At 35.2% G+C, this 27148-nt stretch overlaps 1 protein-coding gene and 1 pseudogene across 1 annotated transcript; both read left to right on the top strand.

Moving 5' to 3' along the window:
- Positions 1-3226: 3226 nt before the first annotated feature.
- Positions 3227-3332, top strand: LOC115228836 (annotated as a pseudogene).
- Positions 3333-11652: 8320 nt separating this feature from the next.
- LOC115228835 lies at positions 11653-25962 on the top strand. Its single transcript, XM_029799307.1, has 2 exons — positions 11653-15234; positions 25702-25962. The coding sequence occupies exons 1-2, from the start codon at positions 11653-11655 to the stop codon at positions 25960-25962; spliced, it is 3843 nt and encodes a 1280-aa protein (XP_029655167.1).
- The last annotated feature ends 1186 nt before the right edge of the window (positions 25963-27148 follow it).

Genomic DNA, 27148 nt, shown 5'->3' with positions numbered 1-27148 from the left:
AGTTCAAGGAGGCAACCCGAAAGGTAGGTGCGGCTGTAATCTCGAAGGTAAGTCGCGCGGCTAGCGTCGCAGTTACTGGGCCACAACCTGGCAAGCGGGCAAAGCAGTCCAAACCACCCAAGACTGCTTCGGTGGCGAGGCCTGTGAAGCCTGCAAGCCACATTGCGAGCGAGTCGGTACCACCTTCGCCGACAAAGTCGGCTGAGCCGCTAATAACATCCGAGTCAGTTCGGATGCCGAAGCGTGCTAAGCCTTCCGAGTGGGCTACAGGTGATACCGCCCAGCAAAACCTAGGGGGGAAAAGGCGTCCTCCATACGTGGAAATGCCACCGCACTCCCCCCCTGGCGAGCGTGCTCCCCAGGACAGTGTTAGTCCTGCGGTGGAGTTGTGTGTACGCCTACTAAAATTATGTAGGGCGACGAAGTGCAGTGTAGCAGATATGCTACATTGCAACATGGCTGAGGCCAAGAAGATCCTTGGTGAGGAACCGATATGATGCTCAACATTATATCGGTGAACGCGCGCTCCTTGTTCGGTAAAGGAGACGCCGTTCAGAGGATGTTGGCCACCACGAGTGCGGACATTCTGGTGGTCAACGAAACGAAGGTAAAGGGGGGTCCGTACGTAGTTGATGGCTACAACTGTTGTCACATACCCTGAAAACAGGGGTCAATATGTGGCACGGGAACTAGCCTCTTCTACAAGCCGTACCTTGCTCTCCGGAGCTCAGGTTTATGTTCTTGTAGCCTATGTGAATTCCTCCAAGTGAGGATTCGCATAGGTAATTTAACATTTTACCTAGGGGCGATGTATTCGAAGAACTTTACGGCGTGTTCTTGGCACGTACGGGAGTTCTTTGGAAAGCATCCGAAGGCGATGGTCGTTGGGGACCTAAATGCCAAGCACCAAGAGCTCGGTTTCAGAGTAACCAACGCGCATGGTTTGGCTCTAAAGACGCTGGTTGAAGACCTCGGGTTGGAAATCAGATCTTCAAGCGAGCCAAACCACATCGATTCGCGGGGAGGACAAGACTGGCTAGGCCTTGCTCTGGTCAGCCCCGGAATGCTAAATTGGGTTAGTAACACAATCTTATTGCCTGATATTGGGAGCGACCATCTGCCTCTATTGCACGAACTCCGTGAGCCAGTTCCTCAAAGGGCCCCAGGATACTTTGACCTCCGGTCCGGTTCCTGGGCCAACCTGGAGAGGTTCATGGCCAGCAGGTTGCCCTCACTCCTGGTGGGGAATACCTGCGCCAACATACGAGAGTTGGAGGCGTTAGATAATGGAATCAATGCTGCCCTGTCTGATTATATGCGAGATAATTTCAAACAGAACCCAGTACAGGGCCAGGCACATTCCACGCTCCCGTACCGGGTGCTAAATAAAATTAGATTCAAGCGCCGGCTGTCCAGACTGCGGGACAAATGCGTCTACCAGGAGAACCGTGTCTGGTTTCGCGGCTGGATCAGCCGGCTTCAGAGGGAGATCCGGAGGGAAATTCGTGAACACGAAAGTTCACGGTGGGAGCGGGCCTGCCAAAGAGTGGACCCGCGCTTTCCGGACTTCTGGAAACAACTGAAGAGCCTGTCGGGGAGAGGGGAGGCAAAGTCAGTGCGCCTTAAGCGCTCTGATGGAACCCTCGCCTCGGACCCGGTTGAGGTGGCTGATATATTTTCAACCCACCTCAACAACATCTCGGGAACTGACGGAAGTCAGTTCGTAGAGACGTCGTCTTTTGTTACTATCCAGGAGGTATTGTCTTGGGACAAGCGCTGCCAGCTGGACATATCAAGGGTCGATGCAGGCGAAGTTTCCGAAAGGGAGATCCTGGCAGCGATCTCCCGAAGTAAGAACACCGCGGCGGGGCTAGATCGGATCCCTATGTCCATCTTCAAAAAGGCCCCGCCGTTGTTGATCACGGCCTTACAGGTTTTGTTTAGCGGGAGCTTGCGACTTGGGATGATTCCTTCCAGGTGGAAAGTGGCTGAGGTAATCCTCATTGGAAAACCTGGGAAGCCTCATGATGTCCCCGGGGATACAGGCCCATTTCCTTGCTTCCCGCTATATCTAAAATCCTAGAAAGGATCATGCACCGAAGGCTCCTGGAGGAGCTGACGGTGGTTGACGCCCTCCGGAGTTCCAATGGGGATTCAGGAGGGTCGTTCATGTGGAGACTGCTTGTGGAAGGTGTCTTCCGAAATGAAGAACGCCCTCCAGAAAAGGGAGTGTGGTATGTTAGTTAGTCTTGACATAGAAAAGGCCTTCGACTCGGTGTGGCACGACGGCCTGCGGAGTTCCCTCGCCACGTGTGGGGTTTCTCCGTGTCTAAGGCGCTGGCTGTCGGGGTTCCTCGAATCTCGCGGTCAGGTCGTGCGACACCAGGGGGTCTTTTCTAAAGTCGCAACAGTCCTTCGCGGGGTCCCTCAGGGTTCTGTGCTGAGTCCCACACTGTTTAATATCTTTATGGCCTCTGCACCTATGCCAGTCAATGCTCGTACTGGAATGGTGATCTATGCAGACGACATTATCCTCTGGGATCAGTCGATGAAACCAGAGTGTGCGTGTCGTAGGCTACAGGTTGCTGTGGATGAACTTGTAAACTGGTGTGGGAGTAGGGGTCTAAAATGTGTGCGGACAAGTGCAGTGTCCTTAAAGTCTGTAAAAGGACGAGGGGTTACACTAATTTTATCCCTAGGTTATCGCTGGACGGGTCAGCGATCGCTGTAGTTGATCGGACAACTTACTTGGGCGTGGTCTTCAAGCAGTCAGGTAAGTTCGATGATCACATTGCACGTACTAAAATGCGTGCAATGCAGCGATTAGGCGCGTTGCGTGCTTTCCACTTGAGGAGAGGTGCCTGGTTCCGTGTGTTCAACGCCATGGTGTTAACCTATGGCGTGCACGCTTGGCACTTCTGCGAGGACAGGGAGAAGTACGTTGACGCGCTTAAGAAAGTAAGAAGACGAGCCATCCGGCTAGCCTATGGCTTAGGATGGCGTGATGAGCTCTCCAACGCCCAGGAATTGTCCCTCAAAGGCCTCCCTGAGGTCCTAGAGAAGATAATGACTGGGTGGCAGGTAAGACGGTAAGTCCTAACCTGTGGTTGTGTAGAGAGGCGAGCGTGTGTGCTGGACCGAAAAGGCAGGAATGCCGAAGGTCTCCTTATGTTACCTCACTAACAGCCTCTCTAACTAATTATTTAAAATAAAAATTTTCCATTGTTTAATCTGATTCCTATGCAAAGCGTATAAATCTTTCGCCTTTTACTAAAGATTTCCGTGTGTAGGGATTATCTGGTTATCATATTTTTGTGCCTCTTTTGAGGTTTTTTTTTACTTTTATCAAGCTTTAGTACCCTACCCTTAATACTTCAAAGTGCTTGTGTTAAAAAAATAATCACAATTCGTACAAAGGAAATAATACCACTAAACGTAAATGCAGACAAGAAAGTTAGAAATATTATATTTAAGTTAGAAATTACCTAATGGCTTCACGAGACGCACAATTCTATTTCAAAATCGATTTTGACAAAATAAATATTATAAAATGACAGTTTGAAAGAATGAAAAATTTTTATTGTAAGCCAAAAAGAGGTAGGAAACAGCTCTTAGTAACTGAAAGATTAAACAAGACGATTGTTTGGGACAATCGAGCTTTTTCAAAGTTCGTTTCATTTTTCAGCCTGGAAGCAAAATCGAATGCTATTAATTCCGATCAATGAATATGTCGGTCACTCGAGATCGTTTCGGAAATTTCGATAGTTTCATCGAAGTGCAGAGCTCTTTAAAGACCGAAAGCCGCGATGCCTTTCCCTCTCTTTTTCTTAAAATGCGAGCAGTAACCTGAGTTAGGATCGAATTATTACGTTCCGCGCCCTCACAGAAATTGTGCCGGGACAAGGGAGGAGCACCGGGCAAAGTTGAGGACCCTCCTCAGAGAAGCCGGGATCACCTGATTAATTAGTTTTATGTTTTGGACGGTGATCTTGGTTCTAATAATAATAATAACACGTTCTTTACCAGTTCATTCATTATTCGCGAAGGATTCGAAAATATTTTAAACTCATCAGATTTTCTGAATCAAGTCAGGACCCCCATCTTGTTAAATGGACACGAAGTGGAACGGCGATGTTTCTGATTTTCTTTTATTGTTCTTGTTAATTGCAGCTTGTACAGTAGCTATTCTTAAATCAATTTCAGGATAAGAGTCTCTTATTTTCCAAAACAATGGTGTGAACGGCACATGTGAAATGAAGTAAAAATTTTTAAGTATTTTTGGCAGCTAAACATTAAATTTTACCTGATTTCATACAATTTGCAAAAATCCGATATTAACAAAGGGAATTTTCCCTTTGAACCAAATTATTTGAATTGCATCGTCGACTATCTGTGAAATGATGTTCTTGTTAGGAGCAGATTCTGTTGCCTTAAACGATGTCAACCAAAAAATTTATAATCAAATTTGAGATGATTTAACCAATAATCTCACGAGGCGCTCGGCCCGCCTAGCGGAGCCATTCCCGCGGATCGCGTCGATCGACAGACGTTCCAAGAGCCAGGATTTCTCAGGATGACTCTCTAGAATTATTTATTATTAAATTTTAACTTAGTTCGCCATAATAATAAAATTCCACGAAGTGACCTTTCAATTCCTAGAGAGATATTGACCATTATGCTACTTTCCGTATTTTTTAAGATTTTATAACTTGTGATTAACTATACTTTTTAATACTATGAATATAAGAATCATTTTTTTTATAATTGAGGAACCAAACATTTGGACAGTGGTTCTCAAACTGAGGTACGCGAAAAATTTATTTAATTTTTGGCACAATTAATTGAATTTTGGTGTAAATGATATCAAAATGTCACAACATTGAATTTTATATAATTGAATTTTTGATTTTGTTTCCGACTACATATATCTGCAAACAAGGATTTTCATCGTTGTTTAGTTTAAAATCATTTCATCGTGTGAGGCTGAATGTTGTTCATGATATTCGTATGTCATTCCTCAAAGAATCTAGAAATTGATAGATTAGTGGTTGATAAACAACACCATCCATCTCATTAATTAAATAATTTTTTTCTTTAATTTTTTAAAAATCGATAAAGGGTACGCGAAAAATTATTTAGATGGCAAGGGGTATGCAAGGCAAAAAAGTTTGAGAACCACTGATTTAGGAGATTCACATAGGTCATGAACCTGTTTTGAAAAGACTTATCTTAATAATAAAATGGTATGGTGTGTGTCTGTCTGTCTGTCTGTCTGTGTGTCTGTCTGTCTGTCTGTGCACACCCACTTTCAAATTGTTACAAACCAGATCAAATTGTCAAAACCTTCCCTTTTGTAGTTATTCGATAATGAGGCACAATAAAAGGTTGATATCCTCTAAGAACCTTCCTGTCAAAAAATTTTAATAAGAAAGAATATCCTCGACGATGAGGTCCCCCAAAACCTTCAAGTCAAAAAATTAAAAACAAATTATTTTCTGCGTTTTTGTTAAAATGAACAATAAGAAAGTCCTCGACTCACATGGTGTGGTCCCCCAAAACCTTCGAGCTCTTAATAATAAAATGGTATGGTGTGTGTCTGTCTGTCTGTCTGTGCACACCCACATTCAAATTGTTACAAACCAGATCAAATTGTCAAAACCTTCCCTTTTGTAGTTATTCGATAATGAGGCACAATAAAAGGTTGATATCCTCTAAGAACCGTCCTGTCAAAAAATTTTAATAAGAAAGAATATCCTCGATGATGAGGTCCCCCAAAACCTTCAAGTCAAAAAATTAAAAACAAATTATTTTCTGCGTTTTTGTTAAAATGAACAATAAGAAAGTCCTCGACTCACATGGTGTGGTCCCCCAAAACCTTCGAGCCAAAAAATTAAACAAAATTATTTTCTGCGTTTTTGTTAAAATGAACAACAAGAAAGTCCTCGACTTAAAAAATACACAAAAAATTATATATACCAAAATACATTAAAAAATGCAAAACTTAAAATCAAATGAAAACAATGCAAACAGATAAAAAAAATGAACAACAATAAAGAAAACCAATTTTGTACTTTAAAAATTTAATAACGTATTTTTTCTAAAATATTTTTTTAATGATATTCGTTCATATTAGACATCTAAATTACAAATTGCCATTTATAAATTACCTTGAATTGACTATCTGTACTCTTCTCCTTATAATACACAAAAGATGAAGCTAATTACTGTTTTCGATCGCCAAAATTTACATGTTCAATTTAAAAAAAGCTTTAAGGCTGTTTATGTTAGAGGCAATTTGAATAGAATTGCATAGCAAATTTAATATATAATCCCTTCCAGCCAAAAGAGGCAATCTGAATAGAATTGCATAGCAAATTTAATATATAATCCCTTCCAGTCAAATAATTTAGAAATTTAATAATGAATTTATGCAATTTAACAAGGTCTATAATGCTAATGTTTAAATGCCTTAAAAGATAGAGCCAATTAAAATTCAAATTAGTCATCTAAATTACATTTACCTTTATTCAAATCTTTCCTTATAATATCTCAAAAAAGTGGCTTATTATCTTTTTAATCGCCGAAACTGACAACCTCAAGTATGCTAATCTTTAAATTAAAAAGTAAAAAGCAAATTTTAATAAAGATTTACATAATTGATTATCTATTGACAAGACATTTATGCGAAAACGCGTAGAAATATTAACTATTTTTTTTTTTTTTTTTTTTTTATTTTGGAATTTATATGTAATTGACAAATAGTTATTAACTAACTAAATTTCCGGCCTCGTAAATGGAAACACAGTTTCCACGTACTATGGCCAAGGAAATCCTTTCGAAAAGCCACTTGGACTCGCGACTATTTTAGAAATTTAATAATGAATTAACTATTTATTTCTGTTTTTGCGTTAACTTTAAATTTATTTGGGTATGCCTGTTTTAATTATCTATCTTATCGTTCTTAAATCTGTTAAATAACTACTCGGTGTGTTATGTGACTGTTGATTCTAATTTAATTTGTTTTTTAAGCTCAAAAATCAAAAATACTCCCCCCCATCCTCCCTACAAAAATAGAAGAAAATACAAATCAAAAAAATGATGAAAATTAAAAAAAAATAAAAAAAATTATGAAAAAAAATTAAAGAAATACAAAAAAAATTAAAGAAAATTTAAAGAAAAATAAAGAAATACAAATCAAAAAAATGATGAAAATTAAAAAAATAAAAAAAATAAAGAAAAAAAATAAAAAAATAAAGAAAAAAAATTAAAGAAATACAAAAAAAATAAAGAAAATTTAAAGAAAAATAAAGAAATACAAATCAAAAAAATGATGAAAATTAAAAAAATAAAAAAAATAAAGAAAAAAAATAAAAAAATAAAGAAAAAAAATTAAAGAAATACAAAAAAAATTAAAGAAAATTTAAAGAAAAATAAAGAATAATAAAAAAAATATAAAGAAAAATTAAAAAAATTTAAAAAAATACAAAATTATAAAGAAAAATTAAACAAAATTAAACAAAAATAAAAAATAATAAAGAAAAATAAACAAAATAAAAGAAAAATTAAAAAAATTAAACAAAAATAAAAAATAATAAAGAAAAATAAAAAAAATTAAAGAAAAATTAAAAAAAAATTAAAAAAATGATATAAAATCGAAAAATCCAAAGAGAAAAATAAAACACTATAAAAAGAAAAAAACACAATAGAAATACAAAATAAAAAATCACAATAAAAAAACAAATTTATAAAACAAAATATGAAAACAAAAAACAAAGTCTATACGCCTGTGTGTTTCTGTGTGTGTGTTTCTGAGTCTGTGAGTGTGTGTTTGTGAGTGTGTTTTTGTGAGTGTGTGTTTGTGCGTGTGTGTGTTTCCTAAAGTCTCAGAAACAATAATTACAGAAAAATACAGATAATGCAAACAAACGAAAATTAATCCAAAATATATTGCAATGAAACTAAAAGGAAAAAGAATTAAAAAATGCACAAAAATTATATATACCAAAAACATTAAAAAATGCAAAACTTAAAATCAAATGAAAACAATGCAAACAGATAAAAAAATGAACAACAATAAAGAAAACCAATTTTGTACTTTAAAAATTTAATAACGTATTTTTTCTAAAATATTTTTTTAATGATATTCGTTCATATTAGACATCTAAATTACAAATTGCCATTGACCGGAGGGAGACGAGCTGGCTTTTCCAGCGCATCTCGGTTGCAATTCTTCGCGGGAACTGCCTCTCTATCCGCAGTGCTTCGTCGTCGGACTAACCCTCAAGTTCACGACATTAATTCTCTATTAATTAATTTGACTGTATTTTGAAAGGTAACTTATAAAAGTAAAAAAAAAAAAAAAAAAAAAAAATTGCCATTTATAAATTACCTTGAATTGACTATCTGTACTCTTCTTCCTTATAATACACAAAAGATGAAGCTAATTACTGTTTTCGATCGCCAAAATTTACATGTTCAATTTAAAAAAGCTTTAAGGCCTGTTTATGTTAGAGGCAATTTGAATAGAATTGCATAGCAAATTTAATATATAATCCCTTCCAGCCAAAAGAGGCAATCTGAATAGAATTGCATACCAATCTTAATAATAAAATGGTATGGTGTGTGTCTGTCTGTCTGTCTGTCTGTGTGTCTGTCTGTGTGTCTGTCTGTCTGTCTGTCTGTGTGTGCACACCAACTTCAAATTGGCAATACGATGTCCTCGACTTACATGATGAGGTCCTTAAAACCTTCCCCCAAAAAAATAAAAAAAAATTTTCTGCATTTTGGTTAAAATGAACAACTACAATGTCCTCGACTTACATGATGAAGTCCTTAAAACCTTCCCCCCCAAAAAAAATTAAAAAAAAATTTTCTGCATTTTGGTTAAAATGAACAACTACAATGTCCTCGACTTACATGATGAAGTCCTTAAAACCTTCCCCCCCAAAAAAATTAAAAAAAAATTTTCTGCATTTTGGTTAAAATGAACAACTACAATGTCCTCGACTTACATGATGAAGTCCTTAAAACCTTCCCCCCCAAAAAAATAAAAAAAAATTTTCTGCATTTTGGTTAAAATGAACAACTACAATGTCCTCGACTTACATGATGAAGTCCTTAAAACCTTCCCCCCCAAAAAAAATTAAAAAAAAATTTTCTGCATTTTGGTTAAAATGAACAACTACAATGTCCTCGACTTACATGATGAAGTCCTTAAAACCTTCCCCCCCAAAAAAAATTAAAAAAAAATTTTCTGCATTTTGGTTAAAATGAACAACTACAATGTCCTCGACTTACATGATGAAGTCCTTAAAACCTTCCTCCCAAAAAAAATTAAAAAAAAATTTTCTGCATTTTGGTTAAAATGAACAACTACAATGTCCTCGACTTACATGATGAAGTCCTTAAAACCTTCCCCCCCAAAAAATCAAAAATTATTTTCTGCATTTTGATTAAAATGAACAACGCGAATGTCCTCGACATTCATGATGAGGTCCATTAAAACCTTCAAGGCAAAAATCTCACGTATTAAGAATATCCTTGATGAAAACGACAGCGAGAATATTAACAATGATGAACTCCCAATTATTCGCGATAAAGAAATTCAATTCATCCTATGTTTTTCTCTTTAAAATTAAATGCATATATCATTATCGACCATGAATCAAAATTAAAGCTATTATCATATTTGACTTTGACAGAATGTGCAATCACAGATTGCACGACTTTGAATAGAGTGTGCAATTAACAGATTTTGAAAAACCACTTTGATAGTTGAAACCACATTAGCACAATCATTAACACAATTTACCACCAATTGACGCACGACCTTGAATAGAGTGTGCAATTAACAGATTTTGAAAAACACTTTGATAGTTGAAACCACATTAGCACAACCATTAACACAATTTACCACCAATTGACAGCGCAATCAGAAGAATTTGCGTAAAAATATTAACTATTTACTTGAGTTTTTCGTAAAGATAGAATTATTTTCGGTATGCCTCTTTTCCTAAACTTTTTATTATTCAAAAATAATTTTTAAATAGATAACCGAAGGAGGAAAACGAAGCTGAAGAAAAAACGGTCAGCTTAATAAGGTAATTAATTAAATCTTTTTTGTGTGTCGCTTTCTTGCCTGCCGCTCTCCCCCTGCCCCATTTCCGCCAGTAAAAAACAAAAAAATAAAAAAATAAAAAAAAGGAAATTACAAAGGAAAAAATGAAAAATTAAATATAAAAAAAATAGACCACAAAAAATGAAAAAAAAGTTTGCAATGACAATAAACAAGGCCCAGGGACAGTCATTAAAGGTAGTTGGGTTATTTTTAGAGAGTGAGTGCTTTTCACATGGACAGCTGTATGTGGGATGCTCGAGGGTAGGCAGAAGAGAAAATTTATTCATATATGCCAAGGAAGGACGGACGACAAACATCGTTTATCAACAGGCGATAGAATAGGGTTACATTAAACCAGGTAGTTTTATACATCTACATAAACTTATAGTTGTTTGATGAAACAGGCCCTCCGCAGGAGCTAGGTCGCGGTGAGCGAAGCGAGCTGCCGAGCTAGTTAAATATATAATCCCTTCCAGTCAAATAATTTAGAAATTTAATAATGAATTTATGCAATTTAACAAAGTCGATAATGCTAATGTTTAAATGCCTTAAAAGATAGAGCCAATTAAAATTCAAATTAGTCATCTAAATTACATTTACCTTTATTCAATAAATTAGTCATCTAAATTACATTTGCCTTTATTCAGATTACTTCGACGGGCTTAGATGTTTTTCCACAAAGATGAGGCTCATTATCTTTTTAACTGCCGAAACTGACAAATTCGATTATGCTACTGTTTAGATTCCTTAAAAGATAGAGGCAAATAAAATTCAAATTAGCCATGTAAATTTCAATTTGCCTATATTTAAATCTCCTTGATTTAACAGGCTTTAATTTTTTTCTGTATAATACCACAAAGATGAGGCTGATTATCATTTTCTTCACCGAAACAGACAAGTTCGATTATGCTAAAGTTTCAATTCCTTTAAACATAGAGGCAATTAAGTATAATGGCTTTGATTGGATAATACACTTTACATAAATTTCACTAAATAAATTTACGTAGAAATTTAATATAAATTACTGATTCGCGTTTACAAAATCATAAGAATGTCCTATCAAGAGAGATCTGAGAATGTTAACAAACAAGAGAAAATGGACCATATAACAAAAAAAGAGAAACGAGGGGAGATTGGGGGGAGTAATAAAGATGAAATGTGCTTAAATGGTGAGGCGGTAAATGTAGTTTGTGTAGGTGTAGATGATGTAGGTTGTAGTTAATATAGGCGTAGGCAGTGTAGGTAAGGTAGGTCTAGGTGGAGGTAATGCCAGTGTATCAAGCATTACAGAAGTTAATCTTCCAAATCGTCTAAATGAAAACCCGAATGTTAGAAAGGTATTAATACATGAACTGTAAATTATTTTATAGTACGTCGAAACAGATTCCAGATTAACGAACATAGAATATTCTGGAAATACACAGGTTTTAGATGATCTATATAGCGCAAAACGTAAATTAATAAATGTAGATTTGGCTAATTCAAGACACTATAGTCACGATGATATATGCGTTAGTTTAAGTAAGCGAATTAGAATGCCAGTTAAGAGGTCAAATGAGAGTTCTGAAATGGCAAAATTTAGACGAGAAAAAAATAGGTTGAGAATGGCTAGGAAAAGGTCTGAAGAGACACAGAATCAAAAGGAAGTTCGACAACAGCTGGACAGGGTCAGGACTGCTGTTAGACGGGACCAGGAGCCCGAAGACCAGAGGGAACTTAGACAACAGCTGGACAAGGTCAGGACTGCTGCTAGACGGGACCAGCAGCCCGAAGACCAGAGGGAACTTAGACAACAGCTGGACAAGGTCAGGACTGCTGTTAGACGGGAACAGGAGCCCGAAGACCAGAGGGAACTTAGACAACAGCTGGATAGGGTCAGGACTGCTGTTAGACGGGACCAGGAGCCTGAAGACCAGAGGGAACTTAGACAACAGCTGGACAAGGTCAGGACTGCTGTTAGACGGGACCAGGAGCCCGAAGACCAGAGGGAACATCGACTGAATCAAAACACAAGAAGAAATACAGAAAGAAGGAACCAACAAACCCAGAATGAGCATAATGCTGAAAATCGTCATCGCGTTTCACGACGGAATAGTAGGTTATATAATTATATATCTTTGGTAAACGTAGGATTTAGTTATAATATACACACTGACTATAGTGATTTAGGTAATATAGGTGCTTTAACGGAGATATGTACTTTTTGTTTAGCTATGAAATTTAAGGGGGAAACTATCGGAATGTGCTGCAGTCGCGGAAAGGTACGTTTACCAGTTTTAGACCCGCCTCCTAAGCCTCTTTTAACACTGTTGAGGAATGATACACCATCATCTAGGCACTTCGTTGATAATATTCGCAGGTACAATAATGTTTTTCAGATGACATCTTTTGGTACAAGTGGAAATTTCAATCCGACGGGCTATATGCCCACATTTAAGGTACTTGGGCAAGTGTATCACAGGATGGGTTCACTCCTTCCAAGTGAAGGCGAGGATTTTAAATTTTTACAAATTTACTTTATAGATAATCACGAAGAACAATCTAACCGAAGATGTCTAGCAGATTCAAGACTACGAGGCAACATTATTAGTTCGTTACAAAATATGTTGCAAATGTGCAACACGTATATTTCATCTTTTAGATCTGTTCTGAGATCCACAGCAGATGAAGATTGTAAGGTAATTATACATGCAGATAGGACACCTGCAAATGAACATAACCGTCGATACAACGCACCAACGTCAAACCAGGTTGGAATTCTAATAGTAGGTCAACACTATGACTCGAGAGACATAATAATAAACAAGAGATCCACTGGATTAATGAGAATTTCAGAGACACATCGGTCATATGATGCACTTCAGTACCCATTATTATTTCCGAGAGGAGAGGATGGGTACAATTTTAAGGTAATGCATTTTAATCCGTCGACTGGTTTAACTACTACTAAAAAAACCAGTTGTATGGAATTTTATTCTTATAGGTTGATGATAAGAGAGCAGGAATTCAACATTCTACATCGTACAGGCCAGTTATTTAATCAGTTTATTGTAGATATGTATGCGAAAATAGAGGCAGAGAGACTTCTCTACATTCGGTTGAATCAGCGGAAACTGAGAGCAGAAGAGTATATACATCTAAGAGATGCCATAATGAATGACGGTAATGTGTCTAATGTAGGTCAAATGGTTATTTTGCCTTCGTCATTCACGGGAGGACCAAGATATATGCATGAGCGAACTCAAGATGCTATGACATACGTTAGAAATTACGGAACTCCGGATCTGTTTATCACTTTTACGTGTAATCCGAAATGGCCAGAAATTAGTGATAACATATTTGTAGGACAAAAGGTCGAGTATAGACAAGACATCATAGCACGTGTTTTTAAACAAAAAGTCGATAAGATGATTGATCTTCTATGCAAGGGACAGATTTTTGGGAAGACAAGATGCCACATGTATACAGTAGAGTGGCAAAAAAGAGGTTTACCACATGTACATATATTAGTATGGTTAGTAACTAAAATTAGGCCTACAGAGATAGACGATTGCATACGGGCAGAATTGCCAAATCCAAATGAAGATAGAGAATTATACGAGATCATCAAAAGAAATATGATACATGGTCCGTGTGGCATATATAACAGATCATCACCGTGTATGCAAGATGGTAAGTGTTCTAAAGGGTACCCAAAAAACTTAATAATTAACACGCAAACAGGTGAAAATGGATTTCCATTTTACCAGAGAAGGGGAGCAGCTGAAGGAGGATATACTGCAACCCTCCACGAAGGAAAAGAAAATGAAATAACAGTTGATAACAGATGGATAGTGCCTTATAATCCACTATTAAGTAAGATTTTTGATGCACATATCAATGTGGAATTTTGTAATTCAATTAGATCAATTAAATATGTATGTAAGTACATTAATAAAGGGTCAGATCAGGCAATCTTTTCAATAGAGCAACGTGATGAGCCAACTTTTTATCAACATGGACGCTATATCTGCAGTAATGAAGGAGCATGGAGAATTTTTGGATATCCGATTCATGAAAGATATCCATTGGTTATGCATTTAGGGGTTCACCTGGAAAATGGGCAAAGAATTTATTTCACAGAGCAGAATGCACGCAATCAAGTTACAAATGCAAGAAATTCAACTCTGATGGCATTCTTCGAATTATGTCGTACAGATCAATTTGCAAAGACTATATATTATGTTGATGTTCCTAGATATTATACATGGGATGTCGCGGGGAAGAGATTTAAGAGAAGGATAAGAGGAAATCCAGTAAATGGACATTCAGGAATTGTAAGTGCAGATGCATTGGGTAGAGTATATACAGTGCATCCAAATAATTTTGAATGTTATTGTGTTAGGTTACTTTTGCACACCGTACGAGGGCCAGAATCTTTCACTGATCTACGGACTGTAGATGGAGTACTCTGCGAAACATACAGAGAAGCCTGTTTTAAATTAGGTCTTTTAGAGGATGATAATCACTGGAATCAGACTTTAACAGAAGCTGAACTTGCAGATTCCTCATCGCGACTAAGGTATTTATTTACTTTGATGCTAGCCCATTGTGGGTTAGCAAATCCACAACAACTGTGGGAAGGTCACCGAGAAAGCATGTGTGAAGATATATTAAGAGAGAAGAATAGATTGAGTTTCGATGCAGAGATTTTCAACATTGGATTAATCATGATAGATAGATTGCTAATATCTATCGTTGGTAAGAGTGTAGGTGAATTTGGTTTTATAATCAGCGATATTCATAATATTAATTCATTTGATGAGCATTATAATTTAGAAGAACTTCGAACAATAGTGGAAGAAAGAGAACAAAGCTTAACCACTGGCCAGTTGGAGGTATACAGAGAAATTAATCGAGTCATCCAAGAAGAAAACGGTTCTATCATTTTTATTGATGCACCGGGTGGAACAGGTAAGACCTATCTTCTAAATCTATTATTAGCTAAGGTCAGAAGCGAAAATAAACTAGCTTTAGCAGTTGCATCTTCTGGAATTGCTGCAACTCTTTTAGATGGCGGTCGAACCGCACATTCGACATTCAACATTCCGTTGAATCTCTCATATACTACTGAACCGGTTTGTAATGTAAAAAAAATTCAACTACGGGTAATAGAATTATGCATTCTAGGTTAATTGTTTGGGATGAATGTACGATGGCTCATAAAGGCGCATTCGAAGCAGTTGATCGAACATATAGAGATATCAAGAATTGTAGCGACCATTTATTTGGGGGAGCAATAGTTGTATTGGCAGGTGATTTTAGACAGACGCTGCCAATTATTCAAAGAGGGACGCCTGCGGATGAATTGAATGCCTGCCTCAAATCGTCATATTTGTGGACACACGTGAAAAAGGTAAGCTTAGATGTAAATGTACGTGCACATTTACAAGGCGTTAATAGCATATTCCCACAAATCTCTAGATATTGGAAATGGGGCAATCACTTCAGAAATGCAAGACCAGAAAATTAGGCTACCGGAAGAATTATGTATTTTCGTAGAAACAGCAGAAGAATTATTGAATGCCGTCTATTCCGAACTATCTGAACACTACGTGAATTTCGACTGGCTGCGTGAACGAGCTATATTAGCTCCACTTAATGATGAGGTACATAATATAAATTTAGATTTATTAATGAAAATCCCTGGCAGAGAAAGAATATATAAATCGGTCGACGTTATTATGGACCATGAAAGGGCCTGCGAATATCCTGTAGAATTTATAAATTCCTTAGATCCATCTGGAATGCCGAATCATCTATTGAAATTAAAAATAGGTGTACCGGTTGTGTTACTCCGCAATCTTGCGCCACCTAAATTATGCAATGGTACAAGGTTGGTTATCAAGAATTTGATGGCTAACGTAATAGAAGCGACAATATTAACAGGTAATTACAGAGGTGAGGATGTTTATATCCCACGAATACCTCTGATTTCGGAAGAATTACCTTTTAGATTTAAGAGACTACAATTTCCGCTGAAGATAAGTTTTGCTATGACAATAAACAAGGCCCAGGGACAGTCTTTAAAGGTAGTAGGCTTATTTTTAGAGAACGAGTGCTTTTCACATGGCCAGCTGTATGTGGGGTGCTCAAGGGTAGGTAGAAGAGAAAATTTATTTATATTGCCAAGGATGGACGGACTGCAAACATCGTTTATCCACAGGCCTTAGAATAAGGTTATATCAAAGCAGGTCGCATTTATATATCTACATAAATTTATACTTATTTAAGGAAACTGCGAGCGTAGCGAGCAGGGCCTCCGCAGGAGCTAGCTCGCAGTGAGCGAAGCGAACTGCTGAGCTAGTTGTTTATAAATTACAAAGGTCAAAAAGTAAGGATAATTCATCTCTATTTTCTACATTGACAAAATGTTAGACAATTTTGCAATAATAGTAAATGGATCCCCGTATGGTTATTCAAACCTTATTAATCTAAGGCCTAGATCAGCGGTTCTCAAATGCGGCCCCCGGGGCCGCATGTGGCCCCCAGGATTTTTTTTGCGGCCCCTCTAGAGTAACTAACTTTTTTAATTTTTTAATAATGTTTAAATTTAATTATTTATTCTTAAGGTTAAACAAAAAAAAACATATCCATAATTGGTGATTTAATTAATCAATTTGAAACACGTTTTGGGGTACATTTATATAAATTTAATTTTTAGAATTTTAAAGAATTCCTTCCTTTAATGAAAATATTCGCAACTCCATTCAGCGTGGAAATTAAGGATGCGCCTGCAAAGTTTCAACTAGAACTCATTAATTTACAACATGATATAGAACTGGCGGCATTGTTCAAAAATGCGTCCATTATTAATTTTTACAAATTAATTCCTCAAGACAAATTCAAAAATATAACACATAATGCATATATGAATCTACATATTTATGCGAATCAATATTTAGTAAAATGGAAAATATATAAAATATTTTTTGTGCGGCCCGCGAAGCTAATCTTAATTATCGATTTGGCCCTTGAGCTAAAAAAGTTGAGAACCCCTGGCCTAGATGGTTTAGGTGTGGTAATGTATTAATTAAATTTTATAAACTCCAAATTGAGATTGATATTTTTCTAACCAGTAAAAATAACTATTATTCGGAATTATCAGATCTTGCTTGGCTATCAAAATTATCATTTTTGGTTGATGTTACAACTAGCAGTAATGAGCTAAATCTGAAATTACAAGAAAAGGAAAACTTGATTTGTGATTTCTACAGGATAATTAAAGCATTTCGAAAAAAATGATGTTATTCGAGTCACAACTTGGAGTACGTCAATTTTCACACTTTTCATGTTTTAAAAGTTTTTGTGAGGCAAACAGTAATAAGCTCGACTTTACTTTCCAAATTGGAATTATCAAAGAATTTAAACAGAATTTTTTACATAAATTTTCTAAACGAATTAATAAAAATATTGTAGCAGACTAAAACTGTAATTGATTAGCTTTTTACTTGTAATTTAATAGTAAATAATAAATGGCCGCATGGCCATATGGATAGTAATCCATAATCTGATACTTCATATGATAGTAAAAAGTATATAAATGCAATCTCAATAAAAATGCGACTTTCAGTGGTTGCGGGGCATAAAAGGGAAAAGCTCCATTTTTGACACCAAAAAATTAAATTGGCATGGAAAGTGTGCTATAACAATTTAATCATCAATTCATTTTTCAAATTTCAAATCAATAATATTTTGTTTTTAAAATTTTTGACCGTTTCTAGATGTCAGGTTAGTGAGAACGTAAACAATCTGACAAATCTCTCATCTTTCGTTTTAAAAAAAAGGCTTGTCAACCAGTACTTCTCTGACAAAAACAGGACTGTCACTGTGAACAAAGCGATGGTTCTTACAAAAAATCTAGTAAGAGCTCTTTGATTGACTTGGTTAAGAAGAATGCTATCTTCGGCACACAAGCTGATACATCTTAGGATTTCTTCTCGGGTGATTAAGGATGCCTGAGATGCCCAGTTAAGGGAGTTAAGTGGGTCTTTTTAAGGCTTCTAACACTTCAGAAGACACACCGAAGACTGCTTGGCATGCCACATAACTGTTCTACAAATATGGTAGGATGGAATCCAACGGAAGGGGAAAAACTGGAAAAATCTATTTAAATGTAATGAGACTAGCTTAACATACAGAAGGGAAAAACTGATTCTTACTCTTAAGATCCTCTTTCCTTAACGTTAACAAACAGGCCAGTTACATCCCTTCTTTATATTCGCTGATATAATGACTGTGTTTCCTTGGGATGATAAAAAGATTTGAATCTGGATCTTAGAATAATCAGCAAAACTCTTATTCTAATATCAGAGCAAGAATATAATTAAATCAAATAATTATCTTTAATTAATGTTTCTTCTTTTAGGACAGTTATCCGCTGACATGTTACGTATCGACACCTCTCTCTTTCGTATTGTAGTAAAAGAGTCAACTCCTTACTGACATTCTCAGTTCCTCTCTTATAGCGATAAGACTATTCGTCTTTTCCAAAACTTGATGGTTGTCAACCCTCTTACCATGTCCTCCCAATCTTTTTCTTGATTGTCACTGATTGGATTGACGCCATGGTTGAAAAATCTATATTCAATTAAAAAGTACGTTCTTTGGTCAATTTTATGAGTTTCCGGGAAAGTAGATGACGGAACAATTGGGAAGAAGATCAAAGGTCATAAAAGTTGAGGCTAAACGATCACACTCACCACGTTTTTGTCATAGCTATAAATATTTTATGTCGTTTCCCGTAAATACGGTAGTTCAAAATAATTCATTTCGAGGTTTTAAGTTAACTGTACTGATCATTGACTGAGAATGGAAACGAATGCACGTATTATGTATATAATCAGTTTATTTTGAGGACATAATACTTTTTAACAATAAAAATTTTTTCGTGCGCATAGAACACAAAAAATAAATATTATTAGAAGGCCTTAAAAAATGTAGATAAAATTATTTGATACGATACATTAAACAAAAAAAATTTGTTTTTTATTCTGAAATAATTTTAAAAAGTGAATTCTATGTTTAAATCAAAATTCCATTTTTTTCTAATAATAAAAACTCACAAATCCACCAATATAATCTAAAGAACACATTCACTCATAAAGTAGATTTATACCGTCATTAAGTGGATCTTCAACTAATTTATTAAGAGAGGAAAATTTTAATCAATTTAAAGAAAGAGAATTATTTATTTATACCACGAAACCTTTCTTTCACGTGTATCAGACTTATTATATATTTAAGAAATATGAAAACCTAACAATTAGACTCTAATAAACTTTAGTTTTCACATCTATGATTTTAAAGACATCTGAAATGATTTTAAAATAATATTTTCTCGTGGCTCAAATCCCTTGTTCGCTTACGAAGTAAAAATTAATTCTAATGAAAATTCTCAAAACTTTTAAGAATATTCAGCATCCAATATCTCACTATGATGATGTGGTACACATAGAAGGCGGTAACCGGCAAATTCATCGCCGATAATTACATTGCGATAATTACATTGAATTTCGCAATTGTCAAAGTCATTTACAATATATTGAATTCTTAATGCATTATCTCTGTATTTTTTCTTTTATGTAGTTTTTTCTACATCAGCAGTTCAATTTTAGATTTGTTCCTTGCTTGTTCCTTCTTCAAAACATCAAAGAATTTTAAAATAGTAGGATGGTAGGCTTCAATTAAAGATTTAAAAGAATGATGTCATACTTCACAAAAGTTATTTTTTAGGACCAGCAATTTTTGATTCCTCAAAACAATTCCACAATTAATAAAAAAAACGCAAGCAAAGACGTACATGTTGGCAGTCGAGAAACCCTATCTAATTATCTTCTACATAGTCTAATACGGGTTAAGCCTTTTCTAGAAAATCATTGTAATCACAAATATTTAAAATAATGAGCAACATTTAATGTTGTAACAAAAGCAAGAGCAGCCATCATACGCATTTTTTCGAAAATTCACAATTTCTTTGACATAATTGTTGTAGACTATTTGATTGAATAGATCGGAAAATGTATTGAGTAAAATGGAAATTTATCCCGATGAATTTTTAGAACAAATAACAAATATAACATCATCACGATCTAGATTGTCCTAACATGTATAAAGCCCTATTTCTCGACTGTCCGAGAATAAATGAGAACGTTTTATGAAATTGTAAATTAAAAAATAAAATTTAGAAAATTGCTTCTTCAATAGGGAATGATCCTTTCTTTGTTAAAATAAACTTCCTAAATCTTCCTTAAAAATAATATCACACCTGTCTATTTTACCTTCAGAATGTTCACATGGTGCTTTGTGGGTGGGTAGATAAACTAAATGGCCTTCCACCCGGTCAAAAAACACTGCTTACGCTGGAAGGACGGATTTTACTATGGCTGGAACATTCGTAGTGAAGAAAAGATTTGTACTTCACGTGATTATTCCAATCCATTGACGGGTGGTTTCTTTAGTGGGGACGGAAATGTAATGGCAGTGGCCGTGGGGTATGACTGGCCAAAGTTAGTCATAATTACTTTATTTGATTAGGGATATAAAAATAATCTGTCTTCTATCAAAAAGAAAATACACGTTAAGACTAATGACTAGGGCAACCAAAAAATTGCACTTTTTAATAAAAAAAATTGCAAAAATGAATTTTAAAAATTGTAAAAATTGCACAAATATTTTTTTTAATTGTAAACATTACATTATGCAAAAAATTAACGAAATTATTTATTGTAATAGGAAATCAAATATTCCTGAACATTTTCAGGTTTAAAGTTCCTCTCTTTACTAAGAATTTTCGTCAAAAGAGATATTGCCCTTTCGATAGATGCTGAACTTGCGCTACATTTTCTGAGATGTGAATAAACTTCTGGCGATAGATTCTTATTTGAGAATTCAAGAATACTTAGTATTCCTGATTTCTCAAGCTTTTTTGATATATAGGATTTTATGTCGCATGGATCTGATGTAAAGTCTAGGGTGTTAGATCACCATAAGCTGTTGCAATGGAGTAATCAAGCAATTCAGTATTTGAAATCATTTCAATAATCCCAAATAATTTGAACTGATTTGGGTTAAGCTTGGAAACAACGTAGGATTATTCACTGATTTTTTTGCCTAAAATAATTAAAAACTAAAACATTTTGTATTAAAACTCCATCTCCTTCAAATTCAGATACGATTTTAATAATTTCTGGAAGATTCTGGGAGTAATATTTTGCTGCTTTTAGCCAGCTTCCCCATCTTGTAACCACAACTTCGGGTGGATTTCCGATTCGTGAAAACATCTCCAAACGTCTCTTGTTTTTGACTGTGGCAGCCTTTATAGACGAAATCAATTCATCAACATCTGCGAAGTATGCCTTAATCTTTAGAGCACAGTTGTGCAATAAATGTGACACGCAAGTCACGTGGAAAAGATTTTGGTATATCAATTTCATTGATGCCCCAGCTAAAATTAAATTTATTTATATATACCACTGGTCATATATCTCGCCCCATCTGTAACGAATAATATAAAATTTTCACGTTCAATAGAAAATTTCTTTATTACTTTGTCCACCTCAACACAAATTGTTGAAGTAGTAGGCGGATAATATAGATTGGTACACGATACTAAATGAAGATTTTTTGGAGTGGAGATTTTCCCAATCAAAGTAATTAAAAAACGAGTTCCATTGATTTGGGCTTCATCACAAACAAAAAAAACCATTCCCCACTATTGAATAACTTAAAAAAAACAACAGTAAATGAGTCTGAATGGTATTAATTTTATATTTTGATATTTCTTTAACATTTAACCTGCAAGATGATTCAGATGGCAAAGGATATGTTTCCTGCTCAAAAAGCCGTATGAGGGAAGGATGTCTGATTTTATAAATTGGTATGTTTGCCTCCAAAAACGCTTGTGTTACTTTGATCCCCCAATCCTTTCGAGTATCCGTTATCGCCGAAAGAAATGTTTGTGAACTCTGAGATGAATTTGTCCATTCTATAAATTTAAATTCAAAGAAATACTGTGTGCTTTTAAATGTTTTTTTGAAGAACGGTGCGCATCAACAAAAATTTTGTGTCACACCGTACAACAGTTGAGCAATTGGAGCAAAATAAATTCCCTTCACTGTCAATAACAAACTCGGGGAATTTCTTTGCATAAAATGAATTTTCTGTGACACTGTCCTTTTTACCCATTACAACAAACAAAAAAACACGTTTTAATAATCTTTTACTTATAATTATATTATTTTTTGTGACAGTCCGAATAAAATACACGCCGAATAATCTACACTTGTCACAAATGGCTGAAAAAATTAGAAATCTAAAATTAGTATGAAAAAATCAATAATTGATTATTTATTTTAGTAGAATCACATTATTATTTTTTATTTAAAAAAGCGTGAAACATGCGTGTAGTGAGATTATTTAAGGAAACACTGGACAAAATCAAAGAAATGAAAGACTCCAACTTTGATACATCGTCAATCGAGCGGCATGAGCGATACAGGCTCACAAAATTGGGAAAGAATTTCCATTTTGAAAATGGAAAAACATATTTTCGAAAAAGGGCTTAAATTGCGTTTTTTCTGTGAAGATGAAATCGAATTAAAGCTTAAGTGCGTTGAGGTCCAACTTAATAAATAAAATTTAGGCGGAACATAACTATAACCACTTTGGGAGAGACCGGCTTTTTTCGAAATTAAGAAATCTCTATTATGGATTGAATAGAGAAGAAATCTCTAAGGTGATTTCGAATTGTGCTTTCTGTCAGGTAATAACTCCTTTTAGTAAATATTCTTAGTCGAAAAATTATTGTCTACGAAGCCTCCGATTACGCCAATCATTGCAAGGAGATGTAGGGACAGATACATTGCGGATTTAATTGACATCAGAAGATATTCGGCGTTGAATGATGGCTTTAGCTGGGTATGAATTTAATGTTAATAAATAGATTTTGGTAATTGTGGATTCTTTTTCCAAATATGTAATGCTTGAACTGTCGGTGACCAAATCTTCTGAAGAAATCGCAGATTTATTCCAAAGAATTTTTTATTATGTCGGGCCTCCGCTTATTCTACACACTGATAATGGAAGGGAATTTTGCAATTCGCAAATGGATGCTCTATGTACGAAATATGGTATAAAACATGTACGTGGGAGGCCTCGTGCTCCTTGGGTACAAGGGCAAGTCGAAAGGTTAATGATTTAAAATCGATTTGTAGATTTAATCAAAGCATAAAACGCTGGATATCGTCGGCAAGTTCTTCTCAAAATTGTTTTGGACGATATCGCGAATGCATAAAGGACATCGTGTATGATTACAATAACAGCATTCATTCTTCGACAAAAAATCCATTTTTATATATTCATGGGTGTTGAAAATCCTGGAAGGATTGATGAAGGGGGAATGGAGCAACTTTTAGCCTATGATTCAACTGGATTATCAGAGGCACGAGAAAGTGCATTAGAAAACTTAATTATTGCTGGCGAAAAAATGATTGAAAAAAGAAAATGGAGATACGACGAAGAAAATATCAATGTCGGAACGACTGTGCTTTTAAGGTCTCAAGCGTCAAATTAATTTTTAGACAGGACAACGATGCCAATGTTCGGCAGTATCCGCTGTACGATGGACTTGATGTTAATAAGTATATTGTTGTCGAGCGAAGAAATGATCTCTATGTTATCGAAAAGGAGGACGGTGAGCGGTTACACGGAATTCATATTTCTCGATTAGCTAAAATTGATTAATTTTCATAAATCCATAATAAAAATAATTTTTTATTTAAATTAACGATAATTTTATATGAAAATTTTATTAGGATAACCTAAAATGGAATAACAATATTCAAACGTATAAGTTAACTGCGTAAATTGAGTGTGGTTGGTTTTGTTTATATAAATTAGTAAAAAAGGTTAATGAATTTTACATTAAAAATCATATTTTTAATAATAATTAAACATTTGTTGTGTAAATTTTTAATTTCAGTAAAATTAAAGAATGTAATTATTCGGCGTGTATTTTATTCGGACTGTGACATTTTTTAATAAAAAAATTTTTTTTTAATTTAAAAAAATTGCAAAAAATTGTAAAATGACTACAAAAAATTGCAAAAAATTGCAAATTTAAATCGAATAAAAATATAATTAAAATAATGTCTATTCATTACTTTATTATTTATCGAATTTTAATTAAATTATATTTAATTGCAAAAAATTGCAATTGGTTGCCCTACTAATGACATGACCGGTCGTCTAGACTGTAATTTTAGTTATTCATGGAGATAAATTAATTTGTTTAATTTGTTATTATTTTAATAATATTTTCGTCATGAATATTAATCAGATTAAATATTTATAAAGCTTGTGTCTTTAAAAATAATGGCAAATGCTGCTAGTGAGTGGATTGTTGCGGTGAGAATGCCTGTTCTTACTATTGTAGCTGAACTACTAATTTCAGGACTACCATAACTTGTATATCAAATAATCAATACAGCCGTTCCGCGAGATCGCAACTTAATGTGAAATCTCGCACTGGCCAGCCACATAAGATCAAGATAGAAAGAGAGAACATGTTATTAGGAACTAACTAATCCAAACGAACGAATCCAAACGAGCTGTCCCCCCGCATCTATTTTTCTCTCGTGCTGTGGCTGATGTAGACATCCGGTTCCGCAGTGAAATCACTGATGACGGCGTCACTCGTCAATCCAGGGTGCATGTAATATGCATGGAACCTTCGGCCGGAATGATAGCAGTGAGATTCGAACCCAGAGCTTCGCGAAACTGCCAAATTCTTCAAGCACTGCACCATAACTTGTATATGGTCATGAAATACGTTCCTGGTGGCAACCTTCTCAAAATCATTGAGGATTATCACCTGAGTGAAAAATGGCCCAAGTTCTATATCACGGAAGTTATTAATACTGTTCCCGTCATTCACGGAATGAGATATGTCCATAGAGACATTAAGTCTGAAAATATTCTTATTAACATTAAAGGCCATGTGAAATTGGCTGACTTTGGCACGTGTGTAGAATTAGACGAGTTTATAGTTAACATTTATATTTTTAGGATGGGTTTGTAACTTCTTCGACTGCTGTAGGCACTCCGGATTACATTTCCCTGAGGTTCTCCAATCCGAATCTTCTGCAACGAAATATGGAGTGGAGTGTGATTATTGGTCGATTGGGGTGTTAGCGGATTCGCTTGTTGGTACTTATGCAAAGATTATGGACTATAAACGGAGCCTAGAGTTTCCCGACGACGTGCACACCTCTAACCAGGCAAAGTCAGTTATTAGAGGCCTTTTGACTGGAGCTATCCCTCCTGTTGTGCCTGAGGTTAAAGGAGAGATTGATATTCAGTATTTTGACGACGTTGTAGAGGAATTGCCAATCTCTCGTATGTTTGTTCCAAAGTCCTTCGAAGGAAATAATGCTAAGAAAAGCGTGGATGGTAGCTAGAATATCGAAGAATTAAAAAGAGAGATTAAAAATTGAAAAAAAGGATCTCACGTGTCTAGTACAAGGTTGAATAATTTGTCTACCCAGGAATTGACTATTCGGCTAAAAGAAACCGAAAAGAAGCTTAATTTGTTGACAATTGAAGTGAATGATACATTTATTTATATTTTATATAGCACTGATAAACTTGAAAGCTTCACTGTTGAAAATATCAAGCTGAAGCAGCAAATTGCGACTAATAAGGAAAATTTAGTAGAAGATGAGGACCAAGTGGCCTATTTTACTAAAGAAATTGGAACTTACAAGGACATTCTATCTAAATTACAACTCAAAATGAATCTACGATAGCAATGTTAATAATGACGCTGTGGTTTATTCAAATGTCCATAAATGTCTTGTTGAGACACAAACTGTAGACATCGATTTGGTCATTTTCTAGAAATTGACAGATAAGGAGATTCTTATCTCAACTACTAATTCTCGGTTGAAAAGTATAAAGCAAGAGAAAGAACGACTCTCTTTAGAAAATAATAATTTGAACGGACATTTGACTCGCCTGAATGGCGAAGTAATCGTTTATAAGGCCCGAACTACTGAAATTAAATGTAAGTTTAACAGTTAGCAATAATCGATGATTTTTCCTTGTCAAAATACGCCAATGATGAATTAAAAGATAAAAACATTTCACTTGCCAAAGAAATAAACGAATTACAGAAAGGGAATATCCTACCTTTTCTGGTCACATTACTAATTAAAACTCTTCATCGGCGATGAGAATCATCTCCCACCTCCACCTCTTTGCATACAGAAAAAACTGTAATGAGATTTGTGCTTAAAAACATTTGATATATTACTTTAAACGGAGTAGTTTTTAATCTGTCAGACTTTTTTATTTAAATGTCGAAATGCATATAAATATCACACTAATACAAAGAAACTAATTAATTGTTTAACTAAGTCCCAAGCTTTTGAAGTGAACAGGGAGTGGTACTTTTTCCTCCTCCTCTTCTCTGGCTCTGTAGACCTCCGAGGATATGCAGTCCAGCGTTCATCGCTGAATAAATGTCAGGAAAAGACTGGAACCCCGAAGACTGAGGGAACAGTTTAATATCGACTATGAATATGAGATGATTAGTGCTATAACACTTTTCATTATGCTCGATCGACATTTGTTCGAATTAGACAGTGAGGACTCTGCTTAGTAGTTCTAGGCACACGACAAACAGCAATATGCTGTCGCTATGTAATGTGCTCCTCTCTAGCATTTGTTGTATTGTAGATGCACTTTGGAAAGATATTTGGTCTAAAAGAACCAATACCTGTCAAAATGAGAAAATGAACTTGCCAGTCAGACAAACTGGGCAGAATCTGATATATTCTCTGTTAGTCAAGAACTTTTCGAAGATGTTATAAAATATCTTCCAAATTGGAGATCCTGTGGCTGCGACAGGGTGTATAATTTTTTCATTTAACATTTCGAATCTTTACATCCGTATATCTATACTGAAGTCTTAAAAATTTGTAAAGAAGAGTA

Source organism: Octopus sinensis, unplaced genomic scaffold (genome assembly GCF_006345805.1).
Source record: "Octopus sinensis unplaced genomic scaffold, ASM634580v1 Contig11052, whole genome shotgun sequence".
Classification (NCBI taxonomy): Eukaryota; Metazoa; Mollusca; class Cephalopoda; order Octopoda; family Octopodidae; genus Octopus; species Octopus sinensis.
The sequence above is the reverse complement of the archived record's forward strand: the minus strand, read 5'-3'. Positions and strand labels throughout refer to the sequence as shown.